The sequence below is a fragment of the Procambarus clarkii genome, chromosome 49 (genome assembly GCF_040958095.1).
Source record: "Procambarus clarkii isolate CNS0578487 chromosome 49, FALCON_Pclarkii_2.0, whole genome shotgun sequence".
NCBI classification, from domain to species: Eukaryota; Metazoa; Arthropoda; class Malacostraca; order Decapoda; family Cambaridae; genus Procambarus; species Procambarus clarkii.
Window position 1 is genome coordinate 37,529,920 of NC_091198.1, and position 21,597 is coordinate 37,551,516.

Here is a 21,597-nt window from a genome sequence, read left to right on the forward strand (position 1 = left end):
ACCTGAGAAAGGCCTTTGGTACTGTTAACTATAACTACCTCTTACTTAAACTTCTCCATTATGGAATCCGAGGTCTTGCCCTGAACTATATTCTCCTATCTTGGAGACAGACACCAATATGTTGCCATCAATGATATAACCTCCCCCACTCAATCATTATCTGTAGGAGTGCCACAGGGCAGCATTCTAGGACCTCTCCTACTTCTTATATACACCAATGGTTTGCCTAATGTCTCTAACATTCTTAAACCTATGCTATTTGCTGACGATACAATCTTTTTCAACTCAGACCACAACCCAAACACACTAGATAATGTTGTAAATAACGAATGAAAAAAGTCCACTCATGGATGTTAACTAACTCGCACTGAACTTGAAAAATACTTACTACATTTTATTTGGAAGCAAATCATTAAAACTAATTCAACTTCAGATAGACAAAGTTAACATCAGCAATAAAAATTATGGAAAGTTCCTTGGCCTATACATAGATAAGAGACTCAACTTCAGCACCCACATACAACACATAGCCAAAAAAGGCTCAAAAACTTTAATCTCCAAAATAAAATATTATGTTTCCCACTCTGTTCTCCTTTAATTATACTACTCGATAATCTATCCCTATCTTACATACGGTATCTGTGCATGGATTTAAACTACTGCAAATTACCTCAAGCCCATCATCACCCAGCAAAAAATACTGCTATCAGAACAATATCTAACTCTATTTTCAGACAACACACAACCCCTCTTTTTAAATCCCTAAACATGCTGAACATGTTCAGCATGTTTAGGGATTCAATCCACACATTCTCTTGTCCTATTTACATGTACAAAACCTTGTTCTTAAATGCAAACCCTGTTCTGAAACTCTTCCTGGACAGATGTAATAGAACCCATAATCACCATACCAGAAATAAATATCTCATTGATATACGCAGAGTATTAATGCTTAGTATTAATACAAATAATAGAACATAACTAAACCTGTGTAAACACTCTATGCAAATAAAGAGACCTAGTGTTATGAACCCGACTACATCGTCGGAGTATAGAGTAGCGACGTCAGCTCCATCTGTGAGTCAGCTCTCTAACCCCACAGTATCTGCTGTCATATGGACAACGCCTTCTAGTGGAGACAGTCTGATTCCTGCAAATGGCTCAAGATTCCTGCCTTTGTTAACAAGTGAGGTAGTAGTGAGTGACCTCTGGTGATTTGGCGATTCAAGACCAGTGCCATCTGTTGGAGCTACAAGATCAATGTCAATGCCCGAGTGTGTATGTTGCTTCCTGGTTTCTCCAGTCCCTATAACCGATGACGTGTCTGTATCCACAGAGGTGACGTGGGGCAGCAGTGGTACTGAGGATGGCCCTGGGTGGCCTAAACTCTCCCAACTTAGTCCCGCCTGAAGGCTAAGTGAGCCGCCGCCGATCAGGAATAGTGTAGTTTCTGCTAGGGGAGTAGTAGCGGAAGAATTCAGCGTATCCTGGGATTGGCTACCGGGAAGAGACGACCGACAGTGAGGTGCCTGTCGAGGAGCATTACTAGCCCGTCGCTAGAGGCTTCTGCAATGTGTGCGATAACCCTGTATTTGTCTGTGTAGAGGCCCCAATCAGCGCTTGGCTGAGGTTCTCTGCCAGCACTTAGCTGGAAAGTGGTTGTGGGCAGAGAGGCCGCTCGTGAGACTGCCGGTAGGCTGGGCCACGGCAAAAGGTAGACTCGTTAGTGTTTCCCAGTACTGTGGCCAGTAAGGTTGGGAATGGTACAGTGTGTTGTGGAAACACGAATATTGACGAAGGCTGCATTGTGTTAGCGTCGTTGAGTGCTCAGTGTGAGACACCTGTATATACATCTATGTGTAGTAATATTTTATTTTAATGTTTTTATTAAAGGTGATAGGAATATATTGATAAAGGAATCAGTTGTGTTAATCCCCCCTTTTTTATTTATTGCATTACCTAGTCTACTTCATGGAAAGCCACTACCGACTTGGGGCCGGATACTATCACTTAGGTTCATCCATCAAGAACCCGGTTACGACCCAAAGAGGCCGTAACACCTAGTCTATGGAACTCACTCACCAACGAAATAAAAGCTGTCCAGCCTATGCCTTATTCAAAAGTAAAAGCAAAAAGTACTTAGTTTCATCCTCGTAGTTTCCTACCTAGAGCTTTAAACTCGCCCTGTATCTTGTGCTACCCACCTCCACCAATGCTTAAGACATTCACCTTCACCATTGTAATCACTGCTAATAACTTATATCATAGTTGTTAGGTTGAACATAACTTATATCATAGTTGTTAGGTTGAACATAACTTATATCATAGTTGTTAGGTTGAACATAACTTATATCATAGTTGTTAGGTTGAACATAACTTATATCATAGTTGTTAGGTTGAACATAACTAATATCATAGTTGTTAGGTTGAACATAACTAATATCATAGTTGTTAGGTTGAACATAACTTATATCATAGTTGTTAGGTTGAACATAACTAATATCATAGTTGTTAGGTTGAACATAACTTATATCATAGTAGTTAGGTTGAACATAACTTATATCATAGTTGTTAGGTTGAACATAACTTATATCATAGTTGTTAGGTTGAACATAACTTATATCATAGTTGTTAGGTTGAACATAACTTATATCATAGTTGTTAGGTTGAACATAACTTATATCATAGTTGTTAGGTTGAACATAACTTATATCATAGTTGTTAGGTTGAACATAACTTATATCATAGTTGTTAGGTTGAACATAACTTATATCATAGTTATATTTTTTACAATGTGTATAATAATATTCTTAAAACTTTGCGACAAATACAAACTTAATTATCTTTAAGATTAAAGATCTGCCCGAAACGCTCTCCGCGTTAGTGACTTTACAACAATGTAGAAACATCAATACTATTTACTTTCATAAACCCAATGTACATTTTCTTATATATATATATATATATATATATATATAATATATATATATAAATTAAGTTCCTGACACAGATCACACAGGTGTTTACCTGTCAGTGTTTACCTGTCAGTGCTTACCTGTCAGTGCTTACCTGTAAGTGCTTACTTATCAGTGCTTACCTGAGAGTGCTTACCTGTCAGTCCTTACCTGTCAGTGCTTACTTGACAGTGCTTCCCTGTCTGTGCTCACCTGAGAGTGCTAACCTGTCAGTGCTTACATGTCAGTGCTTACCTGAGAGTGCTTACCTTAATGTGTTTACCTGACAGTGCTTACCTGTCAGTGCTTACCTGACATTGCTTACCTTAATGTGTTTACCTGTCAGTGATTACCTGACAGTGCTTACCTGTCTGTGCTCACCTGACAGTGCTTACCTGTCAGTGCTTACCTGTCAGTGTTTACCTGTCAGTGATTACCTGTCAGTGATTACCTGTCAGTGCTTACCTGACAGTGCTTGCCTGTCAGTGCTTACCTGTCAGTGCTTACCTGAGTAGTGCTTACCTGAGTAGTGCTTACCTGAGTAGTGCTTACCTGAGTAGTGCTTACCTGAGTAGTGCTTACCTGAGTAGTGCTTACCTGATAGTACTTACCTAGTGGTGCTTACCTACAGTTCCCGTTGGTGTATGTCTCACACAAGGCCACCGTTGGTGTATGTCTCACACAAGGTGACCGTTGGTTTATGTCTCACACAAGGTGACCGTTGGTGTATGTCTCACACAAGGTGACCGTTGGTGTATGTCTCACACAAGGTGTCCGTTGGTGTATGTCTCACACAAGGTGACCGTTGGTGTATGTCTCACACAAGGTGACCGTTGGTGTATGTCTCACACAAGGTGACCGTTGGTGTATGTCTCACACAAGGTGACCGTTGGTGTATGTCTCACACAAGGTGACCGTTGGTGTATGTCTCACACAAGGCCACCGTTGGTGTATGTCTCACACAAGGCCACCGTTGGTGTATGTCTCACACAAGGCCACCGTTGGTGTATGTCTCACACAAGGCCACCGTTGGTGTATGTCTCACACAAGGCCACCGTTGGTGTATGTCTCACACAAGGGGACCGTTGGTGTATGCCTCACACAAGGCCACCGTTGGTGTATGTCTCACACAAGGCCACCGTTGGTGTATGTCTCACACAAGGCCACCGTTGGTGTATGTCTCACACAAGGCGACCGTTGGTGTATGTCTCACACAAGGTGACCGTTGGTGTATGTCTCCCACAAGGTGACCGTTGGTGTATGTCTCACACAAGGTGACCGTTGGTGTATGTCTCACACAAGGTGACCGTTGGTGTATGTCTCACACAAGGCCACCGTTGGTGTATGTCTCACACAAGGTGACCGTTGGTGTATGTCTCCCACAAGGTGACCGTTGGTGTATGTCTCACACAAGGTGACCGTTGGTGTATGTCTCACACAAGGTGACCGTTGGTGTATGTCTCACACAAGGCCACCGTTGGTGTATGTCTCACACAAGGTGACCGTTGGTGTATGTCTCACACAAGGTGACCGTTGGTGTATGTCTCACACAAAGTGACCGTTGGTGTATGTCTCACACAAGGTGACCGTTGGTGTATGTCTCACACAAGGTGACCGTTGGTGTATGTCTCACACAAGGTGACCGTTGGTGTATGTCTCACACAAGGTGAACGTTGGTGTATGTCTCACACATGGCCACCGTTGGTGTATGTCTCACACATGGCCACCGTTGGTGTATGTCTCACACATGGCCACCGTTGGTGTATGTCTCACACATGGCCACCGTTGGTGTATGTCTGACACAAGGTGACCGTTGGTGTATGTCTCACACAAGGTGACCGTTGGTGTATTTCTCACACAAGGCCACCGTTGGTGTATGTCTCACACAAGGTGACCGTTGGTGTATGTCTCACACAAGGTGACCGTTGATGTATGTCTCACACAAGGCCACCGTTGGTGTATGTCTCACACAAGGCCACCGTTGGTGTATGTCTCACACATGGCCACCGTTGGTGTATGTCTCACACAAGGCCACCGTTGGTGTATGTCTCACACAAGGTGACCGTTGGTGTATGTCTCACACAAGGTGACCGTTGGTGTATGTCTCACACAAGGTGACCGTTGGTGTATGTCTCACACAAGGTGACCGTTGGTGTATGTCTCACACAAGGTGACCGTTGGTGTATGTCTCACACAAGGTGACCGTTGGTGTATGTCTCACACAAGGTGACCGTTGGTGTATGTCTCACACATGGCCACCGTTGGTGTATGTCTCACACAAGGCCACCGTTGGTGTATGTCTCACACAAGGCCACCGTTGGTGTATGTCTCACACAAGGCCACCGTTGGTGTATGTCTCACACAAGGCCACCGTTGGTGTATGTCTCACACAAGGTGAACGTTGGTGTATGTCTCACACAAGGTGAACGTTGGTGTATGTCTCACACATGGCCACCGTTGGTGTATGTCTCACACAAGGTGACCGTTGGTGTATGTCTCACACAAGGTGAACGTTGGTGTATGTCTCACACATGGCCACCGTTGGTGTATGTCTCACACATGGCCACCGTTGGTGTATGTCTCACACAAGGCCACCGTTGGTGTATGTCTCACACAAGGCCACCGTTGGTGTATGCCTCACACAAGGTGACCGTTGGTGTATGTCTCACACAAGGTGACCGTTGGTGTATGTCTCACACAAGGTGACCGTTGGTGTATGTCTCACACAAGGTGACCGTTGGTGTATGTCTCACACAAGGTGACCGTTGGTGTATGTCTCACACAAGGTGACCGTTGGTGTATGTCTCACACAAGGTGACCGTTGGTGTATGCCTCACACAAGGCCACCAACGGTGGCCTTGTGTGAGACATACAATGGTGTGTTTGGCTTGGAATTCGGCCGGGGTATAGACTGTGATCCACCTTCTCCAATAGTTGGTCAGACTGTCGGTCGAAAGGAGTTCTGGAAGGTCTGCATTGTGTACCAACCAACAAGCTTGGTCCATTCGTTATTTTGAACACATTTTTTGTAGGTAATCTGGGTGATCTCATGAATTACTTCAAGTAGTTGGGCTGGAGAACGAATCTGGTCAGATTCGTCAGTGAAGCTGACATTGGTCGCTGTAACCTAGTGGGGGCCAGGAAGCCTAGTCTAATCTGTACTAAGGTGGATGTTTGTGTTGTGTCTTGGTAGACTAAGAGGCTGGTGGGTGCAACCCGTTCTCACACAAGACAGTACATATATGACTAGTGCTTAAAGTCAATATGTGGAATGTGATTTAGTACATATGTGATATATTCCCAGTTAACTTTTTTACCAAGGCTCAAACTCTTCCTCACGTACCAATTTACGTCTCACAGTACTCGTCCATCAACGTAGATAGCTGAATAGTCGTGATTGGTTCAATTATAACGAAAATTGTAGTTTTCAGGTCCCACATGGGTTGTGAAATTCACCTACTATTGTCCATGCTCTTATAATATTACAGATCAGCTACATCCTATTGAAGGCTCGTAGTTTTGTTTTGAGAAATATTAGTTGTTCTTAGTAAATTATAATAAGCACAATAAATTATTACATAGAATAAGTGCTTCACCAATCAATATTATATACCATAGTTTGTGCTTTAGAAATCTTTAAAGAATGTTTTGTAGGAACGCTAACAGAAAACGATGTTATGTTGGAATGTATATAGGGTAAACTACTGCAAACAGGATGGTATGGTGTGGATTATTGGAAACTATAGGATTAGTATAGGGTCCACTACAACCTGTTAGGTGGGTAAGGGGTCCAATAACACCCGCAGGATGAGTATGGGGGTCACATCCACCCACAGGAATGGTATGGGGATCACTTCCACCCACAGGAAGGGTATGGGATCCAATACCATCCACTGGATGTGTATTGCGTCCACTACCACCGACAGGATGGGTATGGGCTCACAACCACCCACAGGATAGGTATGGGGTCCAATACCACCCACAGGATGAGTATGGGGTCCACTATAACCCACAGGATGGGTATGGGGCTCCAACCACCCACAGAATAAGTATGGGGTACAATAACACCCACTGGATATGTATGGCATCCATTGCCCCCACAGGATGACTATAGGGTACAGTATCGCCCACAGGATTAGTATATAGGGTTCACTGCCGCCCACAGAGTCGGTATGGGGTCCACCGCCACCCACAGGGTCGGTATGGGGTCCACTACCGCCCACAGGGTCGCTATGAAGTCAACTACCGTCCACAGGGTCGGTAGGGGTCCACTACCGCCCACAGGGTCGGCAGGGGGTCCACTGCCACCCACTGGGTCGGTAGGGGGTCCACTGCCGCCCACAGGATCGATAGGGGGTCCACTGCCGCCCACAGGGTCGATATGGGGGGGGTCCACTACCGCCCACAGGATCGATAGGGGGTCCACTGCCGCCCACAGGGTCGGTAGGGGGTCCACTGCCGCCCACACGTTCGGTAGGGGTCCACTGCCGCCCACAGGGTCGGTAGGGGGTCCACTGCCGCCCACAGGATCGATAGGGGGTCCACTGCCGCCCACAGGGTCGATAGGGGGTCCCTTACCGCCCACAGGGTCTCTATGAAGTCAACTACCGCCCATAGTGTTTGTATAGTGTCCACTATCGCCCATAGTGTTATTATGGGGTCCACTACCCCTCATAGGGTCGGTATGGGGGTCCATTACTACCCACAGGGTGTGTCTGGGGTCTATTTTGGCAATACTGCTTTTCCAATCTCATTTGTTGTTCAATGTAAAATATTTGTTGCTCGACTTGCAACAATTTATATATATATATATATATATATATATATAGTATAGTGCCTTTGCAATAATGTACCAATGTGTGTATTTTCATAACTCGTTTTAAATTGTTGAAAAATAAATAACTACATTGTGAATGCAAGTCAATGTTTACATGCTAAATCAGAGTTGCCAGATTCCGCTTAAAATAGCAAATTGTGCTTATTTTCAAAGCTTGAGAATTTAGCTTTAAAGTAGTTAAAAAACTACGAATTTCGCAATTTGCTATGTACTTTAGTGTACTATTTTAAAATAAGGTTGGTTTTTAAGCTGCAAGTCATATGAATCTCAAAAAAAGTATATTATTAACAATCTTATCTCCATAGTTCACTAGTTTCTGTAAATCAGATCTGGTAACTGTAGGCCAAGTACTGGAAGACTCAAGACACAATGTGTTGAAGCTATTCTCTTTGAAGAAGTCATCTCGACAGGATCTTCCAGCTCCAGCTATAAAACTTCACCAAACATGGATCTACCTAGTACATCAAATGGTAAGGAATTACTAAACTGTACAAAGTTTTATGCTAGAACATTTGTTACAGTCCCCTGTTCTATGTGTACTCCATCACATAGTGACGGAGTATGTGGGAATAATTTTGTTAACACTGTCCATTTGACATGGTGGTGGTGTATGGTGCTGGTGGTGTATGGTGCTGGTGGAGTATGATGCTGATGGTGTATGATGCTGATGGTGTATGATGCTGATGGTGTATGATGCTGATGGTGTATGATGCTGGTGTATGGTGCTGGTGGTGTATGATGCTGGTGGTGTATGATTCTGGTGGAGTATGATGCTGATGGTGTATGATGCTGATGGTGTATGATGCTGATGGTGTATGATGCTGGTGGTGTATGGTGCTGGTGGTGTATGATGCTGGTGGTGTATGGTGCTGGTGGTGTATGATGCTGGTGGTGTATGGTGCTGGTGGTGTATGGTGCTGGTGGTGTATGGTGTATGATGCTGGTGGTGTATTATGCTGATGGTGTATGATGCTGGTGATGTATGATGCTGATGGTGTATGATGCTGGTGGTGTATGATGCTGGTGGTGTATGATGCTGGTGGTGTATGGTGCTGTTGGTGTATGATGCTGGTGGTGTATGGTGCTGGTGGTGGTGAATCTGACACTGTCATATATATATATATATATATATATATATATATATATATATATATATATATATATATATATATATATATATATATATATATATATATGAGGGGTACCACCTCTGGTGCAAGTGTAGGGACCCATAGCCTCGGAGAAGAAAATAAAGAGTACTCAGAGAAGACCTTGTGGATCCTCACTGAACACTTTCATATTTTCTTCTACCACCCTTATTCTTTTGGTATGTGTGTATATTTATCTAACTTTATTTGAAAACGTCATTACACAAAAAAAGTTACAATATTGATTATATATATATATATATATATATATATATATATATATATATATATATATATATATATATATATATATATATATATATATAATTTTTTTTTCTTCCAATAATATAGTATTCGCTTGAAATTAACAGCCTGGTCAATCAGGCTGTTGGATTCAACTCCTCTCAGTTTTGTTATACGAGTTACAGCATGGTTAATCACATCCAAAATTAAAGTTATTTCCAGATGCAGTCCTAAAATTTTTAACATTGCTCTCACTAGTGTTAATGTAGATTATTTCATAATTTAAATAATATATTTAATTACTGTAGTACATTTTAACAACAATTTAACTTATAATTTTTGCAGCATAGGTCATTTGAATATAAGTATTTTATTAGAAACTATTTCCTTCAGGTCTTCAGGGAAAATTCTTGAGGAGATGCACAAACTGCAAACAATGTGTGCATGTCCGAAGCAATGTTTGCAAGTTCTGCCAGTGTGACTTCCGAAACAGTAGAGAATTAATGAAGAAAGAAGAGGAAGCCCGTTTTCTACTTAAAGGCAAGAAGGCTTTAGAACGAAATACAGCAAGCCGGGTTCTACGAAGGATTGAAAATCAGGTATTGAAGTTTGTCTACATCTGTTGTATTCATTTGTATTCTTCTTATGCTGAACTTGCTTGATAAGGTATAGAATCAACATGAATAATGCTGTACAGTACTTACATACTATTTGTTTATTTATTTATATACAAGTTAGCACACTGGGATTATGAGAGTACATAGCATTGATGTTTTTACATTCTTGTAAAGCCACTAGCACACATAGTGTTTTGGGCAGGTCCTTAATCTAACAGATAATTTTAAATAGGCAATTTAAAGCTTAAATGGAAAAAAATTGGCTGGTACATTGTAAGAAAGTATCACAAAGATTACTATGTACATTAAAGTAAAATTTGAGGGTTATCAACATATAAATTGTAGCATAATTTGAGGAATATTTCAAGGTATAATATAGTAAGATATGCATTCAATATAACAATCATGATATAAGGTGATAGCAATGATTACAATGGAAAAGTTGTATGGTTTAGGCACATATATTCTGGCATTGGATTTCATAAGATACAGTGCGAGTTTAATACACTAGTTAGGAAACTATCAAGAAAAAATTTAGGTACTTTTTGGTTTTATTTTTTAAAATGGCAGAAGTTGGACAGTTTTTAAATTTGTTAGCGAGTGAGTTCCATAAACAAGGTCCCTTTATTTGCATAGAGTATTTACACAGAATAACTTTGACTCTGGGGATATCAAAGATATTTATATATATATATATATATATATATATATATATATATATATATATATATATATATATATATATATATATATATATATATATATATATATATATATATAATTTCAATTCAACCATCTCTGTCATTGATGTATATGGCAAAAAGTGTGTGGCCCAATACAGCACTATGTCTTAACGTAATGGGTCCAAGGGCCCATAAGGTCTCGACAGCATTAAGGGCCCTTTAGCAAACCAGTGTGCTGGGGCCCCTATGACACCCATGACGTCTTTGTATCATTTCAAGTTTGTACATGTACTTCTTAAGATATGGGCACCATACAACTGCTGCATATTCTAGCTTTTGTCTAAAAAAATCATGAACAATTTATTTATTATTTATCCATGAATGCCAGAACTAAACCCTGTGGTACTCCACTCGTGACATTTCTCCAGTCCAATACATTGCCTCTGATTACTGCCCTCATTTTTCTATCAGTTTGAAATTTTTTAATCCATGTTAGAAGCTTACCTGTCACCCCTCCAATATGTTCCAGTTTCCAGAACAAACTCTTATGTGGAATTCTGTTGAATGCCTCTTTTAGGTCCAGATAGATGCAGTCAACCCAACCATATCTTTCCTGTAAAATTTCTGCGGCTCGATCATAGTAACTGATTAAATTTGTTACACAGGATCTTCCATTTCAAAATTTTTTATTTTTTATTTTTATTTTTTTTCCAGCACGCACAAGGAAGCTTGATGCAGATAAACTTACATTAGGATCAGAAGGTGATAGCGATAATGCCTTGGAAAAAAATCCTGACGAGCTACAAGTGCAGCAGGTGCATAAAGTCCAAAAAGTACCGCAGGTGCAAGAAATTCAACAAGTACAAAAAGTTCCGCAGGTGGAACATTTACAAAAAGTTCCGCAGGTGCAACAAGGGCTACCATTAGCAATCATTCAGAAACAGCAAGAAGTACAAGTAGTAAAATTTGAACCACAGGGAACTACACCAGGAAAACAGTGTAGTAACAACGGAATGGGAATTTTAAAATACCTGAGGAAACAGGTAAAAAAGGACAAACAATAGAAATGGTTCCTTACACCTTATTATTTGGTAGTTTATAGGTATTTTACTTATAATACTTTATATTATGTCTACAGTTTATAATTTAGTTTACAGTTAATTTACTTTTCAACTTCCATATCTTACATGAAAGATTTTTACTGTTTTTCATTTTTAAAACCTTATTAGTATCATTTATAGTTTAGTGTCAATTCACTTATAATACAATATATGGAATAATTTACTAAATTCATTTAACTATAATAAATTTAAATAAACATTTTTACCCCAGGATGAGTTTCAGTCACCCTACCCAAAAAATTAATGTTTCTTTATTACTAATCTTGTGAGAGGTAGCTTATTGTGCAGCCCATACTCATTCTGTGAGTGTTAGTTTATTGTGCACCCCATAGTCATCATGTCACCCAAGCCTGCTGCAGCTGCACCTGAGGGGTGGTGTAGGGAACCATTAGTGTACTATTATGATTTGAGAGAGAGAATGCTCTGTGGACAGAGCATCAATATGGCTTAAGGCATTGAGCTTTGCCTCAAGATGAAGCTTGGGCTGATCTCTGATTTGCTTCTTGGGAGTCTTCATTTACGTGCACCCCATACTCAACCACTTTGTAGTAATTAGCGACCATTTCCTTGAATTAACTGCTTGAACTTTTTCAATATATCAATAAGGTTAATTTGTATAAAGTATATAGTATTTAATTAACCTAAATGTATGATTCCGAGATATATCAAATGTGTTCACAGAGAAATCACAGTATCGTGATATATCACGGGAACTGTGATGAGGGTTTGAACCCCATGCACTGAGTGCTCTCAGATGCATGCTCTAGTTCACTACGCCACGACATGGTCAGATGAATTGCAACTTGGAGTACTACTGCACCCACAAGGATCCCAAGGCTTCCACTGAAGCCAAACCAGGTTTCACACAATTCCCCCATGAACTCGGTCTCTGTCATTCAGTAGTTCTGCCTTTGATGCCCCCATTTCAATGTCTTTCTCCATGTATTGATATATCACAATAATATGAATTCTATGTGTATTGAAAGGGCCATCAGAGGTAAAACTACTGGAGGACACAGACCAAGTACATGGGAAACTGCATGCACAACCGCCCATGGAATGGGTATGGGGGTGCATAATTAACAAAAATTGAATTGTGGGTTCATTAGTACCCTAGGTTGCAATTCTTTTGACCATGTTGTGGCGCATTCAACTACAGCAAGCATCTGGGAATGCCAAGCCCATAGGTTCGAACCACTCATCACGGTTAATGTGATTTGTTCATTAAATTTATTATATTTTCAAATAGGCCAGAGAGACGGAAATAACAGTTTCAAATGAGATCGACAAACTTGATGTTCAAAAGTCATTGATTCAAGAATGGCGATCTGACCTACAAATGATTTGTAAGGAGTTAGAGTTAAACACTGGAACAACCTCGAAGAACATAAAATATTCTATCGAGGCAGTTGCAGACTCTATCAGGCATCGCAAAAATCTGATTGCCACTGATGCAGGTAGGCTTACTATTTCTTTGTTAACTCTGAAGCAATTTCTATTTAGCTCTTGTCTATAATTTCTATGTAGGTAAATGATGAGGAAATTTTTTTAACAACTTTAAAACTTTCAGCCAAAAAACTTTATTTGCAGCATCCAGTAAAATGCGCTCTTCACTCTGGCACAGAAATGAGTGTGATAGGAAAAAGCTTCAAGGCTTCATAAAAATCTACAATAGTGAAAACTCTGAAATTCTCAGTGAAAAGGATGCAATAGAAGGTATCCTGCCATGGCACAATTTATTGCCTCATCATAGCCAAAATGGTTTGTAACTACATCTCATTTTATCAGGGGTTACAATTCGGCCTTATCAAGATAACTAACATTTAGCATGCATAATGGATAAGCTTTACTTATTTTTGAAGTAAAATATCATCACTACTGTTTGTAAAATAGGTGCAGTATCATAATCCGTAGGTTTTTATCAGGTTGATACTGCACAATAAACTATGTATAGTATGTATAATGCAAGTACCTAAACTGTAATTACATTAAATTGAGTTGTAGTTTACTTGCAGTAAATATAATTTTCCTCTTTTATTAGTGTCCCTTGCTCAAAAAAAGAAGGCAGTAGAAGATGTGGAGCTTCAGAAGAGATCCAGAGAAGAGCAACAACACACTGTTCAAGAAATGCTGCATTATCTCGCATATTACAAGAATAAGAGAGAGATTTTAACCGAACATACTGAAGAGTTGTTATGTGGAATTTTTCCTTCATATCTAAGCAAGGTAAGCTAACAGCCTAAATGTGTGTTGCAATTCAGTTCTTCATAAACATTTATCCAGCAGAATTTTATACTTGAGTAAAGTCTTGCTATTTACAACTTTGACAGGTAGACAATTCCATGGTTTTCATATACTGTACTGGTGTGTTTTACATATATTTGAACTTTTACCGAAAACTTTATTTATTTATTCTAATTTCTTTAGTATTTTCAGGGAAATTTGTAAATGTCTTAAACCCCATTAAATAGTCTATATATTACAGGATCCTAACAAGTACACTATTGAAGAGAAGCACCTATCAACCAAAAATAAGAGTGGAATCTTGGCTCTTTTGAAGCAAGGGCAAAAGTTGTGTTCTGACAAGCTGAGTGATGCAAAGCGTTTATTTGGATACCAGGAAGAGGATGTTGATGTTTCCGAGCCCTACCTGGAGCTTTGTGACAGTGAAGATGATGATGATGAAGATGAAGATTTACTACTAAACTGATGATACAAAAGTTAAGTATAATAAATTTTACCTGATTTCTCTTGCTAATTTCTCTAATTTCTAATTATCCTAGCCCTAAGATTACTACTGGCCTCCATTGCCTTGCCTGCACTTTGTTTCCCCCTTAACCATATCACTCATTCTTACAGGTGTGAGACAGAGAGGTACAAGATCATCCAAGAGGAACAACACCTGAAGCACCCAACATTTGGGTGTTTTAATTAATAAAAACGCCCTTCATGGCTTCACTCATCCTGGCTGGTTTAATTAAAAAAACCTAACCTAAACCTAATATATATACCTCTAGAGTCAAGGGAGTTAAGTTTTAGGCTGCACAATGAAACTGCTATTGACAATTTTATAACTGCTGCTGATAATGTCTGTCCTGTGACTTTTTTGTAAGCATAACCAAAAGGCTTAACAATCCCTTGCTTACAAAGGGAATACTTAAACCCATTAATAAAAAACATGACCTTGAGAAGAAGTATAGGTTAGGAATTGTCTCCAAAGAATTCTCATGCTCTTCAACAGGTCACTTGAACTCCAAACCTTTCCAGTTATCCTAAAAAAAGCGAGTTACCCCTGTACACAAATGTGGTGATCTCACAGATGTTAACAACTACAGACCTATATCAATCCTGCCTAACTTGTCAACATTTTTTGAAAAGCTACTTGAACTTGAACTCCAAACCTTTCCAGTTATCCTAAAAAAAGCGAGTTACCCCTGTACACAAATGTGGTGATCTCACAGATGTTAACAACTACAGACCTATATCAATCCTGCCTAACTTGTCAACATTTGTTGAAAAACTAATCTACAAGCAGTTTTACTCTTATCTAGCCAAACACCATATACTTAGTACTAGGCTGTACAAGAATATAACAACTCTTGTATATATCTCAAAAAAAAAAAAAAAAAAAAAAAAAGCACAAGACGAAGCTTGAAAAAGTTTAGTGGTATGCCAATAGGCTAGTCCCAGGACTAAGAGGCATGAGTTACGAGGACAGGCTGCGAGAAATGCAATTGATAGGGTACATAAAGATAAACTGTTTAACACGGGTGGTAGGCGAACAAGGGGACACAGGTGGAAACTTAGTACCCAAATGAACCACTAGGATGTTAGAAAGAACTTTTTCAGTGTCAGAGTAGTTAATAGATGGAATGCATTAGGCAGTGATGTGGTGGAGGCTGACTCCATACACAGTTTCAAATGCAGATATGATAGAGCCCAGTAGGCTCAGGAATCTGTACATCAGTTGATTGCCAGTTGAGAGGTGGGACCAAAGAGCCAGAGCTCAACCCCCCGCAACCACAACTAGGTGAGTATACACACAAACACACACACGTACACACACACACACACAGACACAAACATACACACACTAATGCCTCTATTCACCTTGCAGTAAATAGGAACCTGAAAGTCAGGAAGCTGCTAAAGGCTGCATCTTGGGGATGTGTGAGTGTGTTAGATAAAAATATATGTTGTTTAGATATGATGGAGGAAAAGAGGCCGAGAGTCGGTACATTAGACAACCGACGCTTAGAAAGGCGGGGTCCAAGAGCTAACAGCTAAATCTTGGAAATAATAAATTAAAATATTTAATACACCCACATACATGTTTCACATTATTTTGGCTGAGGGCACACTGAGGGCTGATGGCCCCGTCGACGGGGCAGGAAGTCGGTGGTTGATCAAAGGCCTCCCACATCCTCCACATACCTGAGGATTATTCCGGCTTAATTTTAAACGGAAGTAATGTCTTGGCATTTACGGCTTCAGCGGGTGGGTGGGTCCGTGGGTTTATTACACTGTGAGTGAAAACAATCGCCTATTCTCTATTTTATATTGCGGCTTGTAGAGCTAGAAGCTGTTGCCTCTTGTGTGCGTTGCACAAGGGGATTAATATCTGGATTAATAGCTTTCAATATTTCCAGTATTTTTTAAGGTAACGCTTAAATACCGAAGATACTGCTATTGGACACCGCTTAATTGACAATGTCTCAACAACGCAGGCTAAAGATGTGCGTGGCTCCTGCTATTGCAATGATGCTCATTTGTTTTTCAATGATGGGCCTTAGTTGCCCCCTCTCTAACTTACCGTTCTAAATACCCCTTCTCCATCTTCCGCAAACATTTCCCCTCATACATCTCCCCCCTTTCCTCCTGTCCCCCTTGTCCATCTTTGTCCCCCTGTCCATCTTTGTCCCCTGTCCCTCACTTTGTCCCCTTGCCCACATTTTCTGTCCTCTGTCCCAGATCCCTTTCCCCCTCTCTGTCCCCCTCTCTGTCCCCCTGTCCCCCCTTTCCATCTCTCTGTCCCCCTGTCCCTCTCTATCCCATTGTCCCTGTCTCTGTCCCCCCTGTCTCTCTCTGTCCCCCTGTTCTTCTCTGTCCTCCTGTTCCTCTCTCTGTCCCCCTGTCACTCTCTGTCCCCCTGTTCCTCTATGTCCCCCTGTCCATCTCTCTGTCCCCTGTACCTCTCTGTCCCCCTGCCCACTCTTTCTGTCCGCTGTCCATCATCTGTCCCTCTCCCTTTCCTCCAGTCCCCCTATCCATCTCTGTCCCCTTGTCCCTGTCTCTCCTCTGTCCCCTCTCTCTTGGTCTCCTGCCCCCCTCTCCTCCCTCTGTCCCCCGGTCCCCCTCTCTGACCCTGTCCCTCTGTCTCTGTCTCTGTCCATGCCCCCCTCTCTGTCCCTGTCTCCCTCCCTGTCCCACTGCTCCCCCTCTGTTCCCCCGTCCCTCCTCTGGCCCTGTCCGTCTGTCCCTGTCCCTCTGTCTCTGCCTCTCCTCGTTTCTGACATTCTCTGTGTCAGCCTATCTCTCTGTCTCTTTCCTCGCTCTATCTCTGTCATTCTCTCACTGACTTTGCATATCCTTATCTATACGTCTCTGTGTCTAACATTCTCTCCCTGACTCTGTCTATATCTATTTCTCTGTCTCGATCTTCATCTCTTTCTCTCTCTCTCTCTCTCTCTCTCTCTCTCTCTCTCTCTCTCTCTCTCTCTCTCTCTCTCTCTCTCTCTCTCTCTCTCTCTCTCTCTCTCTCCCTCTCTCTCTCTCCTTACATACATACATACATACATACATACATACATACATACATACATACATACATACATACATACATACATACATACGTACATACATACATACATACATTTATTTAACACATGTGGTACACGCACAAGGGGACACAGGTGGAAGCTGAGTACCCAAATGAGCCACAGAGAGATTATAGAAAGAACTTTTCAGTGTCAGAGTAGTTAATAAATGGAATGCTTTAGGCAGTAATGTGGTGGAGGCTGATTCCATACACAGTTTCAAGTGTATGGAAAGTGTATGTATTCAAGTGGCGGGACCAAAGAGCCAAAGTTCAACCCTTGCAACCACAACTAGGTTAGTACATACATACATACATACATAAGATATAAAACAGTGGAGGATTCCCAGGTAGAACAATCAACCACAATGCCCATTACCCCTTTACCCTGATGTCCTTAACTACACAACTATACAAGAGTCATTAACACGTGTAATGGCTGATCCCCCATCACGATAGCATAAAGACCAATTGCTTGACCCGCAGTCTGTCTTGCTCCTCAAATAATTTTCGGGTTAACATGAAAACGTCTCTCGAGTTTATCTTTCTAATGTTGTTTTCCCATCTTTCATTTTATCAGCTTAGTTCCTTTATTATGCCCCAATTACTCATCCCTTGAGCGGTAGTTAAACTGAACCCAAATTTAAAAAAAGTTCCTTTTGCTAAGCAAGCTACAGTCTTGATAAGTCAGATATATTGTTTGTTAACACATTTCTCAACAATGAACAGTCAGTTTTATCAAGCTAACATATCCTAACACAACGAGTGAGAGTATTAACTGGTCTAATTATTTTATTAGACCAGTATATATTATTAGATTATACTGGTATAATTATATATATATATATATATATATATATATATATATATATATATATATATATATATATATATATATATATATATATATATATATATATATATATATATGTATATATATACATATATATATATATATATATATATATATATATATATATATATATATATATATATATATATATATATATATATATATATATATGTATGTATGAGTGTGTGTGTACATGTGTATACAACATTAATAATTTTGTAACTAGCGTCAAACATTGTTATTTGCTTAGCTAAACGAACTAGAGGGTTCAGGTCCTGAACCGATTATGTGCCTCTGTAATCCTTTACACCACGGCTCACGGGATGGGTATGGGGTGCGTAATAAAGAAAGCAATAGAAGAAATTGAAATTGCATAATACGGTTATTGACATTCAATAATAGTAAGATAAAGCAATGAGGACCAAATGGGAGACCAGTGATCAGTGTCTTGTATCCCCTGCAATACCTCAAATCCTACGTACCTCACTGACAGGCTCCAGTATGTTTCTGTGAATAATTCAATTTCTCCCACCCTACCCATCAACATTGGTGTTCCTCAGGGCAGCATACTTGGCATACTTGGGTATCCTTTGGAGGTGCTTATCCAGTTCTCACTTGAACACTGTGAGGGGATTGCCAGTTATGCCATGCAGTTATGCAATGTATGAATCTATCTATAAGTCCACCAATCTTTGTAAAAATTTCTTGTATGGATGTACCTTACCTAAATAAACATTTATTTATTTATTATTTATATTTAGGATTCATCAACTGCCAAAGATATTCACATGTCAGTATAATTCTGGCGAGAGAGAGGTTTGGGAAAAGCCGTTATACCAACTAGTCAGCAATAAGGGTGATATTTGTGGGGCACAGGCACGCTCGGCCTGGCCCATTAACCCCCAACTGACACTATAACTACTAGCTACTAGGTACATGAACATAATTACATAATTTACGTACATAATTTAAGGTACATAATTACTAGGTACATGAGGACTGGCCATTGTACTATATAGACCTGAAAAAGTGTAACTTAGCGACAACAAGAAAATATTGAATCACAAGACCACCGACGACCATTCCCTTACCCTGCCATAAACACTGAAATTTGTGTTCAGCCACCCTGACCACAGGTCCACCAACTACATTTCCCTCCCTCCAACTCTGCCTCCACTTACATTGTACACACACATATTGTACACACCGCAAGTGTGGACTAGTGTGTAAATCTTACTGATACCACACTTAACCTTTATTCTTTCTCAATGTGTTGTATAAAAGGATCTGATTATACCGTTTCATTTCTAACTCCTTTTCTTGGAAGAATGCCACATATGATCGTACACACACACAAGGTCTGTATAGGGTATAGGCAAGGTCTGACAAGGTATACTAGGTGAGTACTAGTTGAGTACTTACACACAAGATATTCTAGGTGAGACTAGGTGAGTATACACACACACGCAACATATACTAAGTTAGTACACCCAGAAACAAGATATACTAGGTGAATACACACATACAAGGTATACTAGGTGAGTACTAGTTGAGTACTTACACACAAGATATTCTAGGTGAGACTAGGTGAGTATACACACACACACGCAACATATACTAGGTTAGTACACCCAGAAACAAGATATACTAGGTGAATACACACATACAAGGTATACTAGGTGAGTACTAGTTGAGTACTTACACACAAGATATTCTAGGTGAGACTAGGTGAGTATACACACACACGCAACATATACTAAGTTAGTACACCCAGAAACAAGATATACTAGGTGAATACACACATACAAGGTATACTAGGTGAGTACTAGTTGAGTACTTACACACAAGATATTCTAGGTGAGACTAGGTGAGTATACACACACACACGCAACATATACTAGGTTAGTACACCCAGAAACAAGATATACTAGGTGAATACACACATACAAGGTATACTAGGTGAGTACTAGTTGAGTACTTACACACAAGATATTCTAGGTGAGACTAGGTGAGTATACACACACACACGCAACATATACTAGGTTAGTACACCCAGAAACAAGATATACTAGGTGAATACACACATACAAGGTATACTAGGTGAGTACTAGTTGAGTACTTACACACAAGATATTCTAGGTGAGACTAGGTGAGTATACACACACACGCAACATATACTAAGTTAGTACACCCAGAAACAAGATATACTAGGTGAATACACACATACAAGGTATACTAGGTGAGTACTAGTTGAGTACTTACACACAAGATATTCTAGGTGAGACTAGGTGAGTATACACACACACGCAACATATACTAAGTTAGTACACCCAGAAACAAGATATACTAGGTGAATACACACATACAAGGTATACTAGGTGAGTACTAGTTGAGTACTTACACACAAGATATTCTAGGTGAGACTAGGTGAGTATACACACACACACGCAACATATACTAGGTTAGTACACCCAGAAACAAGATATACTAGGTGAATACCCCAACACCAACCTCCTACAGTACACCTCCCACAGTAACCCCAACACCAACCTCCCACAGGTAACCCCAACACCAACCTCCCACAGTACACCTCCCACAGTTAACCCCAGCACCAACCTCCCACAGTACACCTCCCACAGGTAACCCCAGCACCAACCTCCCACAGTAACCCCAACACCAACCTCCCACAGTACACAACACCAACCTCCCACAGTACACATCCCACAGGTAACCCCAGCACCAACCTCCCACAGTACACAACACCAACCTCCCACAGTACACCTCCCACAGTAACCCCAACACCAACCTCCCACAGTACACAACACCAACCTCCCACAGTACACCTCCCACAGGTAACCCCAGCACCAACCTCCCACAGTACACCTCCTACAGGTAACCCCAACACCAACCTCACACAGTACACCTCCCACAGTAACCCCAGCACCAACCTCCCACAGGTACAAAATGAAGCCATGAGAATTATCTTAGGATGCCCAAGAAATGCTATGATTGAGAAAATCAGGATGGAGTTGAATCTGCAGAATATTGGGGATAGAATTGCAGAGATAAATGTAGCTTCTGCCATTAGATTAATGAGAGGTGGGGGAGCTAATGAATTGGTCCTCTCAGTTCAAAAGGTGGGAAGTACTGAACAATGTATGATGAAGAAAAGAGCATATATGAATACCTTATGTTCTAATGTTATTAAGTATGATGTTATTTCAGAGTGTATTGCTGTGCCCAAGAGAAAATTTACACCACCATGGGAGGATTGTAATGTAGATGTAGTAATTACTCCCTTGCAAAAGAAAAAAAGTATGTATGAA

General features: G+C 40.5%; 1 protein-coding gene across 1 annotated transcript; it reads left to right on the top strand.

The window, feature by feature from the left end:
* Positions 1-13,655: 13,655 nt before the first annotated feature.
* Positions 13,656-14,511, top strand: LOC138351252 (uncharacterized). Its single transcript, XM_069302880.1, has 2 exons — positions 13,656-13,829; positions 14,089-14,511. Exons 1-2 carry the CDS (start codon positions 13,731-13,733, stop codon positions 14,311-14,313), a joined length of 324 nt encoding a protein of 107 aa, XP_069158981.1. The 5' UTR covers positions 13,656-13,730; the 3' UTR covers positions 14,314-14,511.
* The last annotated feature ends 7,086 nt before the right edge of the window (positions 14,512-21,597 follow it).

What these genes read in the sequence shown, in the direction of transcription:
- LOC138351252 (XM_069302880.1), top strand. Translation starts at nt 13,731, where the DNA reads ATGCTGCATTATCTCGCATATTACAAGAATAAGAGAGAGATTTTAACC. An exon ending in TTCCTTCATATCTAAGCAAG is followed by an intron (nt 13,830 to 14,088) that starts GTAAGCTAACAG and finishes TATATATTACAG; the next exon opens with GATCCTAACAAGTACACTAT.